Source organism: Agelaius phoeniceus, chromosome 26 (assembly GCF_051311805.1).
Source record: "Agelaius phoeniceus isolate bAgePho1 chromosome 26, bAgePho1.hap1, whole genome shotgun sequence".
Classification (NCBI taxonomy): Eukaryota; Metazoa; Chordata; class Aves; order Passeriformes; family Icteridae; genus Agelaius; species Agelaius phoeniceus.
Genome location: NC_135290.1, coordinates 2,578,769 through 2,600,373, shown reverse-complemented (window position 1 = coordinate 2,600,373; position 21,605 = coordinate 2,578,769). Strand labels below are relative to the sequence as shown.

Genomic DNA, 21,605 nt, shown 5'->3' with positions numbered 1-21,605 from the left:
ATTCCGAGGAGGGCGATCCGCACACACGCTGGGCGCTGCTCCCGGTGCGGCGGTGGCTGCGGAGCCACCGGACCTCGCTCCCGGCCCCGCCGACAGTGAAAGCCGCTCCCCGGCAGGTGCGGAGAGCAGCCGAGGATGCCGGGACCCGCAGTCCATCCCTCCCTGAGGGCCCCGCAAGCAGCTCCGGTTGTTCTGGTCCAGGTGTCCTCTGGCTCCACTTCCCCCCCGCAATCCCGCACACGCCCCTGGCAGCTCTGCGCAAGGGGACCGGGGATCTCGGGATGTGCATCCCTGCCCATGGCTCCAGGAGGGCTGCAGGACCCGACCCCTCCTAGGACAGATGTTCTGGGGCATCTCCAGACCTGCTGGCACTTTGGGGACAGCCAGCTCTGACAGCAGGAACATCCCTGTGACCCGCAGCAGGGCTCCATGAGGGGGGTCCAGGCTCAGCACAGCCAAACCCCCATCCCAGGCACACAGGGCTGGAGCCAAGGCCTGTCACCGATTGTCTCCTGCTCTGGCAGCAGCTGCAGCAGGCCAGGGGCTGTCTGGCCCCTATCCCATGAGCCACCCCAGCCCCATGGAAATGCACTGGGTTTTGCTGGGGCTGCCCGGAAAGCAGCTGTTGTTTTGCTCACTGCAGGTCCTGGCACGGGCTGTGGCAGGAAGCAGCTCCATTTCCCTGAGCACTGGGGTTGGCTGTGGCCACAGGCAGGCAGGATGTTCCCCCCAGTCCCCCTTCCCAGGCCAGCTCCTGCTGCTTTGTCCCCGCTTGCTCCTGTCCCGAGCACGGCACATGAACCTCAGTGTCCTGCCGTGCTCTGTGGCAACCTGGGCCCACATCCAGGCAAAGCAGGTGCCAAGCATGGGAATGAGCTCCCCAGGATCACTCTGGCCCACGGAGGGACTCACCAGAGGGCGAGGGCTGTGCCTTCCCCTGGTTGCCCCAAGGGACCATCCCCAGCCGACAGAAGAACAGGCTCAGGGCAGCACGGGGCTGCAGGGGTTATTTTATTCTTTGCTTTGGTCTATACAAAAACAACTTACAGAAATAATAAAATCTTCCATTCCTGACCCACACTCCAGTAGCTGTCCATCCCTTTCCAGCTGGAGTGTTAAACCGCCATCAGATCTAAAGCCTCTTTTAAAAAATGCGTTAGATAAGGGAGGAGGGGACGGAAACACACCACTCACCAAAGAGAAGGGAAAGGGGTTAAAATGTGCAACAAAGATCAGTACAAGGACACAGTTCCTAATGCTGGAGTCACTCCTCTATGGGGACTGGCAGGACAGGGACACAAAGTCAGCTCCCAGTGGCTGATAGGAAAGAATTAAACCTCAGACACCCCGAAGGTCCTGGGACACGGACCCTTTGCTTTCAGCAAACTGGATTGGCCTGATTCAGTTGGGGTTTGCAGGAAGCAAAGGGTTTTTCCATGTCAGATTCCTCTCCTAGAACACTAACACGCAGAACAAATCGTGGGGAAGTTAGAAAGCACAAACTTAAAGACGGCAAAAGCCGTTGGCACCATATTAAAAATAAAAAAGAAATATATATTCATAGAAAAGACTATTTTGCCAATGAAAGATCACTAATGGTGCAAGGTTTGTGTTTTAAAGCTTCAGAAACAGTATCTTGGATGCTGGATGTGGCAGTAGGTGCTCGAAGCAGTCCCAGGAGGAAGGACCTTCTCCACAGACCCACAGCGAAGAAAACAAATCGAAAAATAAAACCTCTCGTGGGAATGGAAAAGTTTTGTCTTCTCAGGCACTTCTGTCTCCCAAGTCCTTCTCGCGAATGCTCAGCTCTGGGGCCACCCTCTTCTGCATGGAGAGAACACCTGCAGGGGCAGAGAACTCCAGTCACCCACCCAGGGGGATTTGGGAGGACACCAGAGCACGGGACCCCCCGGGCCCACAGGTGATGGGGACATTGACAGTGCCAGGGACCCCGTGGTGGCACCAGGGATCCCCCAGCAGGGCAGGTGCTGCCAGGCAGCCCTGCCACAGGTCCCAGGGGTGCTGGCAGGTACCTGGTGTGGGGCTGTGGGTGGGTTAGGCGAGCATGTGGTCAGCGAAGGGCGCTCGGACGCCGTCACTGTAGGCATCCATGGGGTAGTCCCCGTCCATGTCCATGTGCATGTCCATGGGGTCCAGGGGGATGTCACCCGAGTACATGGGGCGGTAACCAGGGTCCAGCTCTGCAGGGAAAGAGCGTGGCAGCCTCAGCTCCCATCAGATCTCAGCCACCTCCTTGTCCCCCCCACCCAGGGCAGCATGTGACACGTGGTGATGTAAAAGGGCCCCACCGTCCCCTAGCCCAAGGGCACGAGCTGTGTGTGCTCCCTCTATGGGGACTGGCAGGACAGGGACACAAAGTCAGCTCCCAGCGGCTGATGGGAAAGAATTAAGCCTCAGACACCCCGAAGGTCCTGGGACACGGACCCTTTGCTTTCAGCAAACTGGATTGGCCTGATTCATGGAGTCCACAGGAAGCAAAGGGTTTTTCCATGTCAGATTCCTCTCCTAGAACACTAACACGCAGAACAAATCGTGGGGAAGTTAGAAAGCACAAACTTTCTAAGCTGAGCATCCCACTCAATCCCCAGCAGACAGGGCTGGCACTTGACTGACAGCCACCTGAGAGAGGTTTTAAAACCAGCCTGGCTTAGTGACAGGAGGCAGCTGTCCCCCAGAACCCAGCCCATGGAGACCCTGCAAGGAGGGCTGTGCCATACTCACCATCTGAGTAGGGCTCGTTGATGGGGATCATGCTCTGAGCCTAGGGAAGAAGATGGCACAGTTGAAGGGATTGATGTTCACCATGCTCAGGGGCCACGACCCAGGAGCTGAGGTCACAGCCCATCTGCCTCCCACCTCCCACTGTCTGGCAGCCCCTCCTGTCTGAGCTCTGGTTGGAGGTGCTGCCAACAGCTTTTGGAAGCAGCACGGGGCCATCCCCAGGGAAAAGATCTGGTTGGGATGCTCACCGCTTCCCAGGCTGCGGGGTCGTGCTTGAAGAGGGAGTTGGTGAGCTCCACGGAGACGCGTTTCCTGTAGTCAGGGTTCTTGTCCTCCGAGATGCGGAAGAGCACAGCGGCCGCGTAGGTGGCTGTGGGGACGGCCAGAGCCTCAGCTCCTGCTGCCACGCAGCACCAGCACCAGGAGAGTCCCCAGCACAGTCCCCAGCACTCACCTGTGCCCTCATTCCTGGAGTGCAGCAGCTCCATCAGGGGAGCTGAGGCCCCCTCAGCATCGATGGCATCTGCTGCCTCCTTGTCCTGGGCCAGCTCGCAGAGCACGCCGGCTGCCACGCGCTGGATGTTCTCCACCGGCGAGTACAGGAGCTGTCAGGAGAGATCAGCACCCGTGTGAAGCAGCCTGCAAGGAGCCCCTGTGCTCTGGGCACGTCCTGATGCGTGGGGCCAGCAGCACAGGGTGCAGCTGGCCATGTCCCCCTGTGTCCCCAAAGCCCTGACCTGCACGAAGAGAGGGATGGTGTTGAGGCGGAAGATCTCCATGCGGTTCATGGGGTCCCGGGCCAGGATGTGCAGTGCCCCCGTGCAACCCTCCACAATCTCTTCCATCTTCACTCCATCCTGCCAGGGAACAAAAGCTCAGACAGAGCCCTCACATTGGGGCACGGCCACCTGAAGTGTGGGCACAGGGCACCCCCAGGTTTTTAAGGTGACAAACTATTTTAAACAGTTTCATCCCATTTCATTTGTGAATTAGTTTTCAGTCTTGGACTGCAGGAGGAGATATGTTCAGTGCTGCAGGCTAGTGACAGCATCTAAACACCTCTTGTGCATTTGAAAAATCTGTAAGTCAGAGGAGGGCTGGGTTTTGGGGCGCCAGGCTGTGCTGGGAGCAGGGCAAAGGGGTAGGGTGGGTGCTCACTGTGTAGGGCTGTTGTGTGCCAGCAGCTGCGTGTCTCTGGGCGTCCTGGTGAGCCTTGACCAGCAGCTGGACCAGGCGGGGGATGACAGCAGCCTCCTGCAGCGGGGCGTGGTTGGCCGGACACAGGGCCAGGTTGCGGATCAGGCCTATGGTAGCCTGGGGGAGAGGAGGAGGAGGAGGAAGGAGCCATTTGTCTCAACTGTGCATCAGAACAGCGTGTGTTCCCCCAGAGACCCACGGCTGCACCCCTCCCTTTGTGTCCCACGCCATCCCCTCTGTGGTGCAGGCTGACTCAGCCTCCCCCTGCCCTGCATCCACCCTCTCCCCAAGCTGAGCTCCAACTCCCATTAGCAGCAGGCACAAGCCCCTTCCTCCATCAGGACATGACCCACCAGGAGCAGGGCTGTGGCAGCAGCAGCAGCCACCATCACTCTGTGCAGAGCAGCAGCTGCTGCCCCCCTCAGCATCCCATCCCAGCACAGAACAGCAGCCAGGAGCCCTCTCCAGCCCGGGCACCGGCCTCCTCCTGCCCCCAACACCCCAACACCTCTGGCCCCTCACCTTCACCAGTGGCCACTGGTTGGGCTGGTTGAGGAGCTTGACAATGGCGGGGATGCCGTAGTTGAGGCGCACTGAGTTCTGGGCCATCTCAGCCTCGGGGTGCCGGCTGGTGAGGTGCCTCAGGGCGCACACGGCCGGCTCGGTGATGTCCTCCTTGTCACCCGCCCGCAGGATGGTGTGGATCAGGGCCTCCACCCCGTTGGACTGCGTCACCAGGGTCTTGTTCTTGCTGTTGTTGCAGGTCAGGTTGGAGAGGGTGCCGGTGGCACAGGTCAGCACATTCACATCATCAGAGCTCAGCTGGTTCACCAGGATCTTGAGGACACCGTCCAGGCCCTCCTGCAGGGGTGGGGATGGGAGGTGGGAGCAGCACACACACAGCCAGACCCAGCTCCAGCCCCACATCCAGCCCCACAGCAGGCAGTGATGGGGGGACACAGTGTTCCTGACTCCCACACAGCTCCTTTTCCATCCCCCCATGGCTCCTTTTCAATCCCCCAGAGCTGGAGCTGCTCCTTCATGGTGAGCCCCAGCCACTCTAACACGTGCAGTTTCACTCAGAGTTTAATGTCTCCTGCTGGGATCACACTTCTGATGCCCCTGTCAGCACTCCCCACATGGTGATGGAGTGACCCAAGCCCTGGCCGTGCTGGCCAGCAGCCAGCAGCAGGTCAGGAAAGAGTTAAAGAGCCATGACCACATCCTCCTTCAACCCTTCAGTCATCAGAGCCAGGGATGGTTCCATGACAGCCAAAATAGTTTCCAGGCTGCATCAGAGCTAATCCACATGGAGCGGCCCCAGCAGATGGGAAAACTCATCAGGAGGCAGCAAAGGGCTGGGAGAGCAGACCCAGAGCAGGGCTGGAATCACCTCTGCACAGGCTGTGGGCACAACAGGCTTGGCAGCAGCTCTGCCAGCAGCTCCCCCAGGAGCTGGGCAGGCAGCCAGCCCAGGACAGGCTGATGGGGCTCCTGAGCCAAAGCAAACTCTGGTGGCACTGCTGAGTGACCGTGGTGGCCTTGGCCCAACGCTGGGGACACACAGGAGTGCTGGCAGCCAGCTGGCACGGGCAAGTGAGCAGCACTGGGATGCAGGGCAAGCCCTGCTGCTGGGTAACTTGGGCACAGCAGGGCAGCCCCTCACCCTGCCAGGCACATGGAACAGGGAGCACAAGGCTTTGGACTCAGCCTGGCACGAGCCACCCAGCACCTGGCAGGCACACGGCTCCAAAGTGTGGCACTGAGGCACAGCCAGGGGTCCTGCAGCCTCACCTGCTTGGTTGCCACGTCAGAAAGGTTCCTCAGGGTCCACAGGCAGTTCTGGACCAGCCTGGGGCTGGAGCTGGTCAGGTGCTTGCCCAGTGCCTGCATGCCACCTGCAGGGAAGGGGACAGTCCTGTGAGCACCCCTGGCCATCCCAGCAGGACAAGGAGCAGCAGGGCTGGGTGGGCTGGGCATTGGCTGATGCTCCTGCACACAGAGCAGCCTCGTGGCTCAGCAGAGGCCAAGTCTGGTGTGTGAAGAGGTCTTGGACAGCCAGGATGGATCCTGCCCACACAGGAACATGCCTAGGTAGCCTTCAGAGCAGGAATCCAGGCCAGCACAGGCTCCACTTTCCCGTGCAGACCTCTGTCCGTCCCACAGCCATGCAGGAGGACACGTCTCAGCCACATCACCCTGGCACCACCATTCACACCCTCCTCCTGTGGCTGTGGCCCAGCCTCTCTTACCAGCCTCAACGATGGCAGGTTTGTTGCTGGGGCACACCGACAGCACCTTGAGCACGCGGCTCGTGGTCCAGAGCAGCTTCTCATAGTTGTAGCTGCGCATGATCTGCACCAGGGCCTGGGGTCCCCCGTTGGCCAAAATAATCAGCTGCAAGACACAACCCCAGAATGGTTTGGGTTGGAAGGCACCTTAAAGTTCCAGTTCCATCCTCCACCGCAGGCAGCAGGACATTCCACCACGTGAGGTGGCTCCAAGCCCTGCCCAGCCTGATCCTGAACACTTCCAGGGGTGGAGCATCAAGAATGGAGGGTTGGGGTGTGGGACCCCCTCTCCAGATTCCCTAGCTCATGCCAGGACACAAGCCAGGCAGGAGCTCCAGCCCCTTGGCATACAGGAATGCTCTGGTCACATCACCAGGGATGCACGAGATGCTGGGGTCTCCACCACTGCCTCCTGTACATCCTTGAGGTGCAAAGTGGGGCAACCACCCCCCTCCCTGCCTTCCCCACGTCTCTGTCAGTCCGGGATCCCCAGCCCACCTTGCTCTCCTGGTTCCCATAGGCCAGAAGCTGGAGGCAGTCGGTGGTGATGGCCAGGAACTTGGGGTTGTTCTTGTTCAGCAGGGGAACCATCTTCTGCAGCCCGTCAGCCAAACGCACGGCCATCTTGGCCCCCTCCTGGTACAGCAGCAGGTTGTGCAGGGTGGTGATGGCGTAGAAGAGAACAGACTCCACGGGTGAGCTGTGGGAGGGCAGCACACTCCACGTCAGGGCAGGAGCTACACCACACTCACAGCAGGCTGCAGTAGAGCCCCCAGGGCTGCCCCGAGCCCAGCACCCACCAGCACCCCAGGGAATGGACACCTCAGAGCCTGAGCCCCATCTCTGTGGCCAGTGTGGGTGAGGTAGCTGCTCCTCCTCCTGCCTCCATGCAGGCTCCATACACAGCAAACCCCAGAGGTTTTCACAGGTTCACACTCTCCCATTGCTTTGGCGAGCAGGAGGACCCACACTGAGGGCAGCCTGAGCCCTCCCTTCCTCTGCCTCCATCCCAGGAGGAGATGCCAGGTTCTGCCATCCCCACCACTGTAGCTGGCACAGGGTCTGCAAGGGCCCCCTGGCGTGCAGAAGCCTAAGATAGGAAATGCCAAGTCATGGTGAATGGGCTAGAAGCCCTTCTTCCACCTTTTGGAACCCCTGCTTATCTCTCTGTAACCCTATAGGTCACTTCCCTTTAACGCTTGCCATTGGACAATTTCTGATGCCCCTGTACTCTACATAAAGAGCTGTTTTAGCTTAGTTCTAGTAGAAGAGCTGTCACTGGGACCCTTCACAGAAGAATCAATAAAGACATTGCTGTGGAACCCCACACAGCCTTCTCCTCTCTCTCCCTGCGTCTGCCTGCCTGGGCACCTAGCAAGGTGAAGGGCAGAAATCACAAAGAGCTGATAATCACTAAAGGGCTGATCTCACTTAAGCTTGCTAAGGTTGCCTGCAGCTAAGAACTGCTTGGGAGCTCGGGCAGTCTGTCCCAATCAGAACTGCACTATCCAGGACGCCCCAAACCCCACAAAAGGCTTTACACCCCCGTGTACCTCAGCATCCTGACGAGGGCTGGGATGCCACCAGACTTGAAGATGGAGAGCAGGCCCTCGCGGTGGTGGGAGAGGTTGTGCAGGATGCTGGTGGTGCAGCGGGCGGTGTCCAGGTCGCTGGTGCTCTGCATGGTGCGCACCACGGCCGCCACGATCTGCGGCGACTGCATCAGCGCGCGGCGCGACGCCTCCTTCTTGGACAGCTGGTTCACAATCATGGCTGCCTTGCTGACAACCACCTGGAGGGACAGTGTTGAGGTGTGGTGTCGTGGTTTGCCTCAGATAGCCCGGGTTTCTCCCTGAAGATTCCTTCCCCAGGAGTGTCAGTCACCTCTCCTTCCCCTCCCAGCACTGTCTGGCAGTCCTGGCATTCCAGAGGGCATCAAGTGATTGGCAGAATTCAAAAGATGCCCTCTACCCCTGGGGGGACATTGGGCCATCCAGCTGGCATTTGTCCCTTGAGATTTCCCCCTCCTATACCTGGTCAGTGGCTCCCTACCCCTTCCCTCCCCCTCTCCCCGGGGTTAAAAGGAGCAGCAACCACGGGCTCAGGGAGTTCTGTTGTTGCTGTTGCTGGATTCAGAGGCCTGTGGGCCAGAATAAAGCTCTGGATCCAAACCCTCCATCAGAACCAACTCCTTTCCTTTACCGTCGCCTTAAAGCTTCTCTGCCAGAGGGAAACCTGAGCTCCTGCATGTCTGGGTAAACAATTCTCCAAATCACTTGTCTCCAAGCACCCAGCTGCAGCATCCAGCCAGCCAAAGGTGTCTCTGAGGTGAGATCACCACAGCTGCCGCCTTTTGGTCAAGCAGCAAGGGCCAGACAAGCTCAGGCACGTCCCATCCAGCTATATTGGTAATATTCCAATAGGAGAGGAGCCAGTGTGTGGGAAGGGGTCCCACAGTAAGGACAGGGTGTGAGGTGACGTGGCTGGGCAGGGTGGGCTCAGTCCTGGTGCAGGGCAGAGGCAAGCAGGAGTTTGGCCAAGAGGAAGGAGACAGACAAGGCCACAGAGCCCCACAGGGACAGGAGCCCATCAATGTCACAAACATATTTTATGAAAAATCCTTTTGCCAGGATCTTTTCTCCTGAGAAGCTGAGAAGCTTCAGCTTCTCCATGTTTTGCTGCTTTGGAATGTGATTTGGAGAACTGTTTACCCAGCATGTGAAATTGTTCTTACTTGATGACCAATGACAGCCACCTCGACAGTGTTGAGGCTGTGAGCAGTCACAAGATTTTATCATCATTCCATTCTTTTCCTTGCTAGCCTTCTGATGAAATCCTTTCTTCTTTAGTATAGTTTTAATCTATCATTTTCTCTTAATGTAATATATATCATAAAATAATAAATCAGCCTTCTGAAACATGGAGTCAAATTTCTCATCTCTTCCCTTGTCCTGGGACCCCTGTGAACACCACCACACATCAGTGCAGCAGCTGAAGAGACAAACACAGCAAACAGAGCTCCTTACCGGGTCCTCATCGTTGAGCAGCTTGGTGAGCTCTGGGATGGCACGTGTGGCCAGCTCAGCATCATCCTGGTAGTTGATAAGGTGCACGATGGCTGACTTCAGCATCTGGGAGGGCTCTGCCAGGCGCTGCACGTTGGTCTGCTGCCCCTCCAGCTGGGTGGTGATGAGGAGCGAGCGGTCCTCCACCGTCTCGGGGTACATGGCAGCCCGGACACGCTGGGCACGGGTCATGGCCAGCTGAGCCTCCATGTCAGCTGCAGGGGGGGACAGGGAGGCAGCGTGAGGCTCTGTCCAAGGAGCACTCCCAGCCCTGCTTCCCAAACCCAACGAGATGAGCAAGAGCTTAGCGCAGAGACACCGGCCACGTCAGCAGTCCCCGCGTGCTCTGCGCAGAGCTGGAGCTTCAAAGCGTAAACAGATCCGGCAGCACAGAGATAAGACAACACTCAATTAGGCAGCATGATGGGGCAGTTGTCACACAAGGCCCATTAATTATAAAATTAAGGATATTTGCAACTTGGGACTAGCTGGCACTGGAAAAAAGGAGAACACTGAGGCCTTGCCCATCGAGGATGCTGAGGTGTGATATTGCAGCCGCCACCCGTGGTCCCCACCTCTGCACCACAAGGACTGCACAGGGTCCTGTAGGGAGTTCTGATCCCCATGGGAGCCGTCAATAAACCTACAGCTGACAGGGAATTGCAGAGGCAAGCAGAGCAAACCACCCCTTTTGAGGGGATAGAGCTGGAGGAAGCATCTCCTTCACCCCAGGCTGCAGCTCCACATCGTCCTCGCCTCAGCGGGAGAAGCCGTGGCAGTGCCCACAGTGTTATGGCACAGACTGGCAGCTCTGGCAGCCACACTGGGACAGGTTTCCCAGCAGGCAGACAGGCAGTAGAGCAGGTGGCAGATCCGTGGGATGGGATCAGCTGTTCCCATCTCGAGCCAACCCGCTGGCACGCTCGGATGTGCGCGCAGCTCAGCTCCAGCGCGGGCTGACCGCGCGCCACCCCCGCGCCACAGCCTCTCGGCGCTGGGGAGGAGGACAGGAGGAAGCATATTTTAGGCAGCAACAACTCCCAGGGTGTGGAAGCCAGCATGGAGGAGTACCCAGAAGCAGCATGGCTGCGGGGGAGGAAGAGGAAGGCAGGAGCTGAGCAGCTGAGCCTGCAGATGTGCCGGGCCTCACAGCCCCTTACCTTGCGCTTGGCTCTGGCTCTGGCTCCCTCCCTGGCAGTAACTCGTGGTGGTTGTCTTCTTGATGGTGTACTGCTTCCCATACACCTCATCATCATCCCCCAGGCACTTGCTGCTGACCGAGGGCACCTGCGTGTTGACGCCGGAGTGGATTCCGGAGTCGTAGGTGTAGGTCTGCTGCCACTCCGTCACCTTGATCGGCTGCTCCATCATGTTCATCACCTCCATGGCTGCTCTGCGGGGTGGGCAGGGCAGATGTTACACCTCCAGGTAGCCTCAGGACCCTCCTGCCCCTCTCCTGGCCCCGAATGGCACGGCAGGCCCCGCACAGCAGCCGGCCCGGCGCGGAGGGAGCCGATCCCTATCTGCCCTCCTCCCCCACTGGAGATGAAAGGCGGCACCGCGATGACGAACCCAAAGCTCAGCACTTTGCTGCTCGTGTTCAGACATGAACGGCGGCTGCGTCTCACAGAGCTGTGTCTCACCACTGCCACGGCCAAGGTGTGGGCAGGCTCTGCCCAGCACAGTGAGACACCACAAGCTCCAGGGTCCCATGAGCTTTTTCAAGACCCTTTCCAGAGACACAACCTGCTCAGAGCTGGGGGCATGCCAGGAGCTCCAAGCTCCATATGGCTGGAGTTCCAAGCATAAAATGAACTTTTTTAGAAGCTTCCTGGGACACTCCTAAAGCACCTAAAAATAAGCAGGCAAAGACACTGGCTCAGCTCTCCTACAGGCGCCCACGGCGTGGTCCGGGGCTGGGCACTCCCCACTCAGTGCCAGGACAGGGCAGCCCGGCACATCCCAACACTCAGGACAAACCAGCCAAGGTTGCTGGGAGCAGGGCTGGGATTTCCTTGTCTTTAATTTGGAGATACAGGAGGAGGGAGGATGGCTCATGGATTAATGCCTGAGCTCACTCAGGGCTGTGAGTCACCAGCCCTGCATCCAGGCCCCCGGCACGACCAGGAGGGAAGGAGGCAGGCGGGGAGGGAAGGTTGGAGGCAGGCGGGGAAGGAGGGATGGAGGCAGCACCCGCCCAGCCCTCCGCTGACCCATCACCCAGCATTCCTATCCCTTCCCGGGCGCGCAGGAGTGGAATGAGTCAGAGTTTCAGAGGCGATAAGCAGCGAAGGGAGCAGCAGCAGCAGCACCCATTCCAAACACCCTAATTACCACCTGCACCGGCCCCGATTCCTGCGCCGGGCTGGACCGGGGCGGCCGCGCATCCCTGGCTCCGCTCCAGCCGCCAGCACCGCGCGGGACCCGCAGGGACCGGCCGGGCTGGGGCGGCAGCCTCGGGCTCCAGAACCCTCCTGGAGGAGCGAGAACACGGAGCTGAGCCCCCCGCCAGGCCGGAGGCTGAGTCAGGGCGTCGGGTGGTGGCCGAGGACGCGGCTCGGCGGGGCACGGCGCGCTCGGGCTTGGCGCGGCTCGCCCCGGCTGTTTCCCAAGGAGCACCCGCCAGCTGCAAGGGAGGAACCCCGAGCCCTCTGCAAGGGAGGAACCCCGAGCCCTCTGCAAGGGAGGAACCCCGAGCTCTCTGCACGGGGAGGAATCCCAAGCTCTCTGCACGGGGAGGAACCCCGAGCCCTCTGCAAGGGAGGAACCCCGAGCCCTCTGCACGGGGAGGAACCCCGAGCCCTCTGCACGGGGAGGAACCCCGAGCCCTCTGCCCAGGGAGGAACCCCGAGCTCTCATCCTTCAGATAGGAAACAGAGCCCCCCACGCGTGTCCCCCCGGTAGGAGCATCCCACAACGCCCAGCCCCGGTCCCACTGCCTGCCCGGAGCCACAGCAGGGCGCTGCTCCTGCCAATGCGATATTTTTTGAGCTGTCAAGCAGCACCGGCAGACTGAGAGCGGCTATAATGGGCTGTGGTGGTCAGGAAACGGAGGAGCCGCTAATGGAGGGCGGTGGAGGCAGAGCCGGGGTGTCTGAGCAGTGGGGCAGGACAGTGTGTGACACACGGTGCCAGGGGCCAGAGGAGACACAGCTCCGCTCCCCACCCCGCGTGGCAGCAGGGATGGGCCGTGAGAGCCCCGGAGCGGAGCTGGGAGTGCCGCGGAGCCGCACACCCGCACCTGCGTTGGTATTTGGGAGGGCGGGTCCTTCGGCTGGGTCATCCTGGCCACGGTGGCAGTCTCTAAACCGTGTTGGGAAACTCAAGAGAAGCAACAGTCGTGCCTTATGAAGTGTGGAGGTGATAGGCAAGAGGGGGCTCTGTGGCACTGGCAGGGCACAGCACCGTGGTGCTGGGTGAGCTGGCACCCATCCCACCTGCACAGCAAGGCCACAACACCCCGGGCCAGCACTGGAAAGCTGCCCTGGACAAGGTGGGCAGGGGGAGAGCAGAGCTGAGGGCAGCACAGACCACAGCAGCTGACAGATCTGGAAAGGGCTGATGCTGCTGCACCAACCACTGTTGAACAGTGACAACCACTCCACAATTTAGAGGCATCAGACAGGCACTTAATTTTCCAAACCTCCAGGAGCTGGGCTCAGACACCGTACAGAGCCCTGCATTATGCATGAGCCACCCCTTCTGTCTGCACCACAGCACCCAGGGACATCAAAAGCCAGCACAGCTCCTCGAGCTCTGACACGAGCTGCCCCAGACGAGCTCCAAGCAGGAGAGCAGGACCAGGAGCCCCACAGAAGAGACACAGGCACCTGTCCTTCCCCTGGGCATCCCCCTAACAGCATTTGCTCATGGCCACAGGGGCCAGCGAGGCCAGCAGCACCCGAGGTGACAGGGCCAGTGGAGCAAATGCCAGACACTCCTACTGTGAGCAGTGACATTTTCTGAGCCCTGTGTCAAGCGTGCCCTGCTCATCGCTCCGTGAGGGGCAGACACTGACACAAGCTTCTCCCCCATCCTCCACAGCCTGCCTCTGTCCTCAGGTGTCCTCTCTCCTCAGCAGGATCAGGAGAGCTGGTTACCCTGGGGTCAGGAGCCATTTCCTGGCAGTGTTTCTAGGGAAGTGCTGTACAGGAAAGGACCCTCATGCAGGAGGGAGAAGCAGGGTGTTATTTGGGGCACATGTGACAATACCCACACTGAAGGGTCAGCCACGAGCAAGGGGCTTGTCTGGGTGGGCTCCAGCCCTCCCACATCAGGCCTGTGGGCAGGATGATCGCTGCTGAGCCCAGCCCATAGCTCCCCCACCAAACTGGTGGAGTGGAAGGGGAGAACAGTGAGGGCAGAATGAACCCACCAGGCCTCACCTGAGCCCCACTCCACACAAACCTAGACCCCAGGGAAACAGGGCTTGCTCCTGGGAACAGTGAGAAGTCCCTCAGGAACCAGTGAGGCAGCTGTGGGGGACTGTTCAGAGGGGCCAGCAGGTTTGGGGAGAACCCCCAGGCTGCTCCTGCACCACAAGGAAGGGGCCCAGACACCCGAGGGGCTTCAGCCATGGGATGCAGGACAGGCAGGGCCTTCAGCCACTCAAGCAGGGCACTGCCAGGAAGAGGTTAATCCCTCTCCCACCACTTCCCTCAGCCAGGAAGGCAGAGGAAGCTCCCGCAGGCTGTCGGGCACCGGCCAGCAGCTCATCCGCCCCCGGAGCCATTTGATCATCGTCCAAGCAGCACAGCCCCCCGGGACACCGTCTGCAGAGGAAGTCTCTGGCAAACATGCAGCCCCAGGCCTGACCAGCCCTTCTCACCAGCTGCTGTGAAGCCTTCAGCCTCAGCAGGCAGGACACAGCCGGCAGACAGGGCTGAGCTGCCCAGAACAGCAGCAGGAATGCAGTGAGTGCTGCTTCATGCAGAAATATCCACTGCTCGGGGGCTTCTCGGGGAGCAGCAGCCCCTGGGGTGAGCAGCCGTGGTTCCCAGTGCGGGGTCACCCCAAGGGGAGCAGGTGGGGGGCACAGGGCACCCTCACAAGCCCCAGGGTCTCAGGGTCAGGGGGTGTGAGGGGCAGCCTGAGTTCACCACATGCAGGTCCAGCCCGTCCTCAGCTCAGCATGGAGCAGTGTGGGTGCAAGCAGGGGGGGATGCCAGAGCCCCCCAGAGCCCCACAGTGCTGGGGGGGCCCCTCATGCAGCCCCAGCATGTGAGGGGCTGAGCTCGGTGGTGGGAGTGTGCGAGTGGCTGCAATTACAGTGGCCAAGGCTTTTAAGGGAAGGGAAGAGGCAGTTAAGGCAATTCAATAAATGCAGCACAAGAAAAGACTCTATTTTAGAAGCACTTACACTACACACAAGCCATCTCCGGTCCCCCCCTCCCTGGAGCAGCCAGGGATTAGCAACTGCCCTGGGCAGCCACAGCACAAGGTCTTCCCACAGACAAGGACACCCAGAGCCCTGGGAGAGCTGCACCTTGAAGTCCCCCAACACCCTGCCCCTGCCCCAAGGTGCTCTGAAGTGACACCAAAGGGCTGATGAAGCTGAGGCAGCCGCTAACGAAGGCCCCGCAGCCGTGGCACAAAAGCTTCAGTGGTTTTGAAGAGGATCCTCAGGAACACACAGCGGGAGCAGGCAGAGAAAGGAGCTTGTCAAGACCTCACCAGCATCAATAGGAAGCGTTGGAGTCAGATCCCAGCACCAGGAGCCCTTTCAATGGGGCTTTACAGGGAAGATGAGTGGAAGAATTCAAAGGGGAACGAGAGCAGCTTGAAGTTTAATGAGGAGGAGACAGCGGCAGGGGATCAGCCTCTCGTTAGAGCAGGCAAAACCACTGGCCTGGCCTTGCACACAAAGGAGCCCATGGCCTTTGTGCATGGATGTACCCTGGTCCAGAATGGCTCCTGGCTGCCCCACCAGCTCTGGGCACTCAGGGCATTCAGTGGGGTGTGGGAGCTTCAGATCCAGGCTCCAAACCTTTTCTATATTTCAGCTACCGTGATTTTGTTATATTTGAGCTGCTGAATGCCTCATGCAAAGCTCCAGCTCCTCTTGTTGGGGGTGCTGCATCCCCCTGAGCACCAGACCAGGCTCTGGCAGCAGAGCAGCTCCAGAAGGCGGCAACTGTGCCATGACCTGCAGTGCTCAGCTGATGCTCTCCGTCAACCCAGAGCGTGTCCCCGAAATGCCTCGCCTGCACCTGAATTAACAGCTCCTGACAGCTCCAGCACATGCCAGGCCCAGGCTGTGATGTTTTGGCACTTCACATCACAAACCAACACAGTATTATCCATCAAGTGCTCTCCCGCTGCAAGCGCGCGCACAGCACTGAGCATGACACCCACACCCGGCTCCTGTGCAGGGCCAGGGCCCACAGCAGCACCCTCAGCCCAGGGAAGGCTTTCCCAGGGACATCCACCTGCCCAAGACCCACTGTGGGGTCCCTGGCAGCGCATCCCCCTCCCCACATCACTACTGGTTGTTGGCACAGACACCTCCCCCTGCAGGGACACCAGGATCAGGAGGACCCACATGGGCTCATCTCCTCCTCATACTTTGCTGATCTCATTAGAATCAGGTCTGGGAAAGATGGGAATTTGCCACTTGTGCATGGAAAGGAGAACTGGCATGGTGAGATTAATCACAATTACTCCATCTGGATAAAAAAAAACCTAAAACCATTATTTTGTTTCAATGAGCACAAAGAACAAGTTGTTCTTTAAGAACACTGTAATTGCAGGCTCTGGACCTTGCTGGCTGCTCCCAGCTCCAGCCACGGTGCCCAGGACACAGGGAATGCCACCTGACCCTGCCAGAGGAGCTGGGGCACTGAGGAGGGGCACAGAGGTGCTGAGCCCCGGCTTAATTTCTCCATCCAGTTGCATTACAGCTGCAAAGTTCAGACGCTTCACAAGAAATTATCACCCACAGCCGTCAGCACCCGGCCTGTCGGAGCAAGTTAATGATTTGTCACCAGGGCTCTGCCCGCGCGTCACCGCGATTACAGCAGCTCTGCCAGCAGCCAAAGGTCTCTCCCCACACACAGAGGAACGCTTTTCATCCAGCCCCCTACCCCAAAAAGCCACACGGGACCCCAGTGCCCCCACCCCACGGGGTCTGTGCCCCAGCAGCAGGGCAGCCCCCGCCCCGGAGGGCGCTGCCACCGTCACCCCCTGCCAGGTCAGCTCAGCCAAGCGTGGGATATTGGGAAAACACCGAGCATTCCGTCTCCACCCCGCCAGAAGCTCCTGGTCTGGGAAGGAGGCCCGAGGAGTGGCTGGGAACAGGCAGCGCCGATGTCGCGGGCTGCCCGACAAGCCCCGGCAGCCGCGGTTCGAGGCTCCTGCCCCGTTCCCAAAGCGATTCCCGAGCTCAGAGTCCAAGGCGTGCCAGGATGCCTCCAGGGCCGCCAGCAGCCGCCGCAGAACCCATCGCGGATGGTGGATTTAGAAGGGTATTTCAAACCTCTGCTTAAATAGAAACATCTTCACCTCCCCCCCCGCCCCCAACCCGCGCAGCCATCGACAAACCGGGTGTGGCTGCAAAGCCAGCGCTGTTTAAGCACGGGCACGATGCTGAGGTCAAGTTTTAAGCTTTTTTGGAGAGGGAGTACCTGCACCTTCCCACGCCCTTGTCCACATCTTTGTCAAGTCTGTCCATGAGCAAAGAGGGGTAAAATCAACCCTCCCAGAGCAGAGAATGCGATTCAAGGCAGCGATGGCAGCTCCCGAGCTGCCATCCCCAGCCGTGTCCATTCACACAGACCCACCTGGGACACCCCATGGGGCTGACACTGACACCTACCCCCAGCTCTGGGTGCCCACACACCCTGTCTAGGTGGGGAAGCACCACCTGGACCCGGAGTTAGGCTCCTACTGCTGTAACAGACACGACATTTCTTTTTAACTTCTGTTAATTAGAAGCCAGTCTAATTTAAACCTTCAAAACCAGCACAAGCGTCGGTACAGATGCTGCAATTAAAGTTCTGCAAGTTCTCTGCGCAGAGAGAGGCTTTGCTCCCCCAGCCTGCGGAGCGGGGCCAAGGGCAGCTCCGCTCCCAGGCTCTGCCATCTGCGAGCGGCAGCGCGCCCGGCAAAAGCGCCGTCTTAAATCCCGGAGATCTGGAAGTGTGATAAAAAGCCAAATCCCACCGAGCGCTCCCACACCAAACCACAGCCTTGAAGGGAAGCCGTCCTCCCCAGGAACGGGCTGGGCTGCAGGAGCCGTGCAGCTGTACCGCAGTGCCTGCCCGGCTGAGTGAGGCTTTCAGGTGGGGGAAACAAAGGGGTGGGTTAATAGGATTAGGGCAGCGCCGAGTGATAGATACACTGAAATGCGGCACCAGGACCAGAGGGGACATCCCCCAAGGCCCCCCGGCTGCAGCCCGGCCGCGATTCACCCGCGCTACCCCAGGCACGGAGCACAAACTACTCGCACACCCAGCCCCAGGAGACCCCTCCCAGCAGCCCGGCTCGTCCCCCCAGCCCCTCCCGGGGATGAACGCGCTTCCTGGAGCCGGCAAGGACACGGCACATCGCCCAGACAATAGACTGGAACGCCATTGTCTGAGAGAGGGCCCCGCACGGCCGCCCCACCTTTCCCCAGCGCCCTGAGCCCTGGGGACCCGCGGCTGTCCCTGCTCCTGCACGGCAGCCACGGTGCAAGGAGGGAGAACAGCCCTGAGCCACCGCTGCCAGGAGCTCTGCGCGTCCCCGTCCTGATGGCCAACTTGTTTAAGCCAAATTAGCAGTAAAATGGGTTTTTCATTACACTTCATGGAAATCCTCCAAAACAATGAGCGATAACAGGCTTCAGATGTGCAAACGCAGTTCCAGTGGGTGCCCTGCACCCTTTCCAGCCAGCTCCGACACCGACAAGGACACAGAAATGGACCCCTATAATTTTCTCATCCCTGTTTCCGGCTGGACCGGACACTCCGAGAGCGGAGCCCGGAGCAGCCCCCGCGGACACTGCACCTGCCCTGGATGCGGCTGACAGCCCGGAGCGAACGCCCCCGGCACCGCTCCAGCCCCATCCCCGCGGCAGCTGGCGGGGAGACGCTGCGCCCCCGGCTCCCCCCAGCCGATGGCAGACGGACACCGGAGCCGCGAGCTGCTCGGGGCTGGCACCAGCGCCAAACCCAGCACGACGTGGGCTGGAGCAGGAGGTGAAGCCACTGGGGGGGGGCTGTGTCACGGGGCTGTGTCCCCAGCCCCCACCACCCTTCTGCTATGGGGAAGCTGACAAGGGAACATGAAACCAGGCATGGGACTCACCCAGGCACCCCAACAGCGTTATGGGGAAGCCGGGGGTGCAGGGACTTCCAGCCTGGCCGGAGAGGGTGCAGGCTGATGGTCTCACACCCCGGCAGGCACAATGGTGGCGCAGGTCACCCTGTCCCGTCCCCTCCTGAGCGCTCACGCTCCTCTCCCAGCACACGTTGCTCGTATGACAGCCCACGTTTGCCTTCTCCGGGCAACTCCCAGCAACATTTCAGCATTATCCTTTCATCTGTGCTGTAAACCTGATTAATTAAGCTAATCACTCAGCTAACGCAATTAGAGCGCTCTCTCCTCTCCAAACATCAGACAAACAGCCAAGTTTCGCTCCCCCCGCCGTTTCCCGGTGCGGATGTCCGCTGTCCCGGGCTCAGCCGGGACCCTCCGTGCTCTCTGTGCCCAGCACCCCTCACCCGCGGGGGGCTGTCGGGGTGATGCCAGGACCCCCCTGGACCCTCTCAGCCCCCAGCCCTCACATGCCAGGCAGTGGGCGAAGGATATCCCCGGTCCCACGGGTAAGGACGGCGATGTCGAGGCGATCCGAGGCGGCCTCAAGAGCAGCACGCGGTGTCGCCAGGTGTGGCTGCGGGCACGGAGCAGCCCGGTTTGCGTAAGAGCCCCACAGCACCGGGAGAAAGCCATGCCAGGGCCTCGCCCGCCCAGCGGCAGCTCCGGGCGGGGCCGGGGACAGAGTCAGCGCCTCGCACGGGAGCGCGGAGCCGCGACTCGGCACCGGGAAGGGGCCGGGACAGCCCGGCTGCCCATGAGGAAAGCCCCGGGGACCCGCCCAGCCTGTGCCGCGCGGCACCGGCCGAGCTCCCGGGCAGCACACGGGGAGCCCTGCCCCAGACGGCGGCAGCGGGGCCGAGCCGGGACTCCCGGTGCCGCCCGGCCCGGACACTCCCCGGGTCCTCTCCGCCCCGAGCGCGGCCGCTCCCCAGCGCCGCGCGGCGGAGTCCGGTGCAGCCCAGCCCGGAACAACCGATAGCCACAGCCCCGGCCCCGTCCCGGCCGCCGCAACTCCGCTCACCGGACCGCTCCCCACCAGACCCCCGCCAGCCCGGTCCTCCGCACCCTCCCCGCTCACCGGAGCGATCCCTGCCCGGTTCCGCCGGCCTATTGCCGCTCACCGCCGGTCCCCCATGCCCGATGCTCGCTGACTCGGCTCCACTCACCGCCGCTCCCGTGCCCCGCCCCGCTCACCGTCGCTCCCCGTGCGCGGTACGCCAGCCCCGCTCACCGCCGCCACCCGTTCCCGGTACCAGAGCCCCACTCACCGTCCCTCCCCGCCCGTTCCCGGTGTCCCAGCCCCGCTCACCGTCGCTCTCCGCCGCCCGCCCGCTCCTGCCCGAACAAAAGGCGAGCAGCGCCCCGCGCCCCGCCCCGCCCACCACAGGCCACGCCCTCGCGCCGCCCCTCCGCTATTGGCTGCCTCGCACGCCCATCAACCCCAGGCCCCGCCAGGCCCCGCCCCCGCCGGACGTGTTTATCCGCTCCCCATTGGCGGGGGCGCGGCCGCCCCGCCCCCTGCCCGCAGATGATTGGACAGCGGGGCGGGGTGGGCGGGGCGCGGCGGTGGCAGAGCAAGGGCGCGACCACGCGGGGACCACCTGGGTGACGTCAGTGGGCGCGGCCAGGTGGGGTCGGGACCCGCCCCTGGGCAGGGCCGGGGGCTCGGGGGGACCCCCGGGGCCGTGCGGGGACCCCCGGGCCGTGCGGGGACCCCCGGGCTGAGCGGGGACCCCCCGAGGCAGGAGCGCGGGGGCGGCTGGAAGCGGCGCTCGGGAAGGGCTCGGGGCTGCTGGCGCTGCGTCAACCCGGTCCCCGCCGGACCGGTCCAGCCGGGTGCTGCCGTCGCGTCCCGGGCGAAGCCGCCGTCACCCAGTGCCCGAGTCATCCATTGGATACGTCCCAGCCCACCTCAGGACCTCCCCCCTCCAGGTGTGGGGAGCAGGAGGATTGTGCCCCGGTGAGGATGAGGAGGGAGCATCCTGCACCCCCCGCTCCCTGTACGGTTCCCTGGTGCGTCTGGCAGCGAGCGCTGCCAGGCGGGGATTCGATTCTCAGCTCCGAAGGGAGGTGAGAGACAGCGCTTCCACCGCCCCTGCAAGGAAAATGGAATTCATGGCTGTGCGCTGAGCGGGAGAGCCGGAGCGCAGCGAGAGAGAGCTCTCGGCACAAGGAAATGGGCACACGGCACGGCAGGGCAGGGCACCGCGCAGCTCAGGCCTCAGCCAGAAATCTCATTCGTGCTCCCCTCTTGGTCAAGGTCCAGGGTGTCAGGGAAGCGCCACGGTGTGACCCAGCTTCCTGCAGCCGTGCCCCTGCATCCCCTGCATGCCACTTCCATGTCCCCAATCAGTCACTGTGCATCCCATCTCTGCACCCCTGGCACTGCCCCGCAGCTCCACTCTGTGTCCTGGGGGACAGGACGGTGGCCATGGGGGACAGGACGGTGCCATGCTCAGGTCACCGCCACTGCCGGCTCACCCCGCCGCTCCCAGAGCTGCTGCTCCTGCCTGGCACTGCCAGGAGTGATGGATGCACATCCAGCGGCTGCAGGTGGGAGCAGGACAGGGAGCCCGGGCACCCCACGGCTGCCAGGGGCTTTGCCTGGTGCCCGTAGATGAGCAGGAGGGAGGAGCTGGGGCTGAGCAGGGGACACGGTGCCCAGGAGTGTGTCAGAGAAGGGCGGAGGCCCCAGTGCCACCCTCGCCCAGCTGTCGGGAGGATCCGCAGGTCTTTGTCCCCCGGGCTGCGGGGCCAGCGCTGGGCTGCGCTCCCCGCTCATCCTCTGCTTGTGCCGCCGGCCACACCCCAGCCGGGTGGCGCTCCCCTCCCGAGGTGGCTGTGACCCATCGGTGACAAACGCAGCTCCTCCCAGGTGACAGGACAGCCCCGTCCCGGCGCAGGTGCAGCGGGTGCCCCCTCCCAGCGCTGCCTCCCCCAGCCCTGAGCTTTGCCCACAGGTCTGGGGGCTCAGCCCCTGCCCCCTACCCTGCAGAGCTGGAAAAGCCCCGGT

At 61.5% G+C, this 21,605-nt stretch overlaps 1 protein-coding gene across 3 annotated transcripts; it reads right to left on the bottom strand.

The window, feature by feature from the left end:
* Positions 1–998: 998 nt before the first annotated feature.
* On the bottom strand, positions 999–19,987 carry JUP (junction plakoglobin). 3 transcript variants are annotated; one of them, XM_054649659.2, is made up of 15 exons: positions 19,902–19,987; positions 10,456–10,688; positions 9,257–9,510; positions 7,784–8,022; positions 6,729–6,930; positions 6,192–6,336; positions 5,734–5,837; positions 4,462–4,800; positions 3,901–4,056; positions 3,480–3,599; positions 3,197–3,347; positions 2,991–3,112; positions 2,743–2,782; positions 2,034–2,201; positions 999–1,841 (listed from the first exon to the last, which is right to left on the bottom strand). In XM_054649659.2, the coding sequence occupies exons 2-14, from the start codon at positions 10,679–10,681 to the stop codon at positions 2,056–2,058; spliced, it is 2,244 nt and encodes a 747-aa protein (XP_054505634.1). In that variant the 5' UTR covers positions 10,682–10,688; positions 19,902–19,987; the 3' UTR covers positions 999–1,841; positions 2,034–2,055. The 3 variants fall into 3 exon arrangements, with proteins under 3 accessions (XP_054505634.1, XP_077046959.1, XP_077046960.1); XM_077190844.1 differs by having other exon boundaries at positions 19,861–19,943; XM_077190845.1 differs by lacking the exon at positions 19,902–19,987 and adding an exon at positions 19,671–19,746.
* Between the last annotated feature and the right edge of the window lie 1,618 nt (positions 19,988–21,605).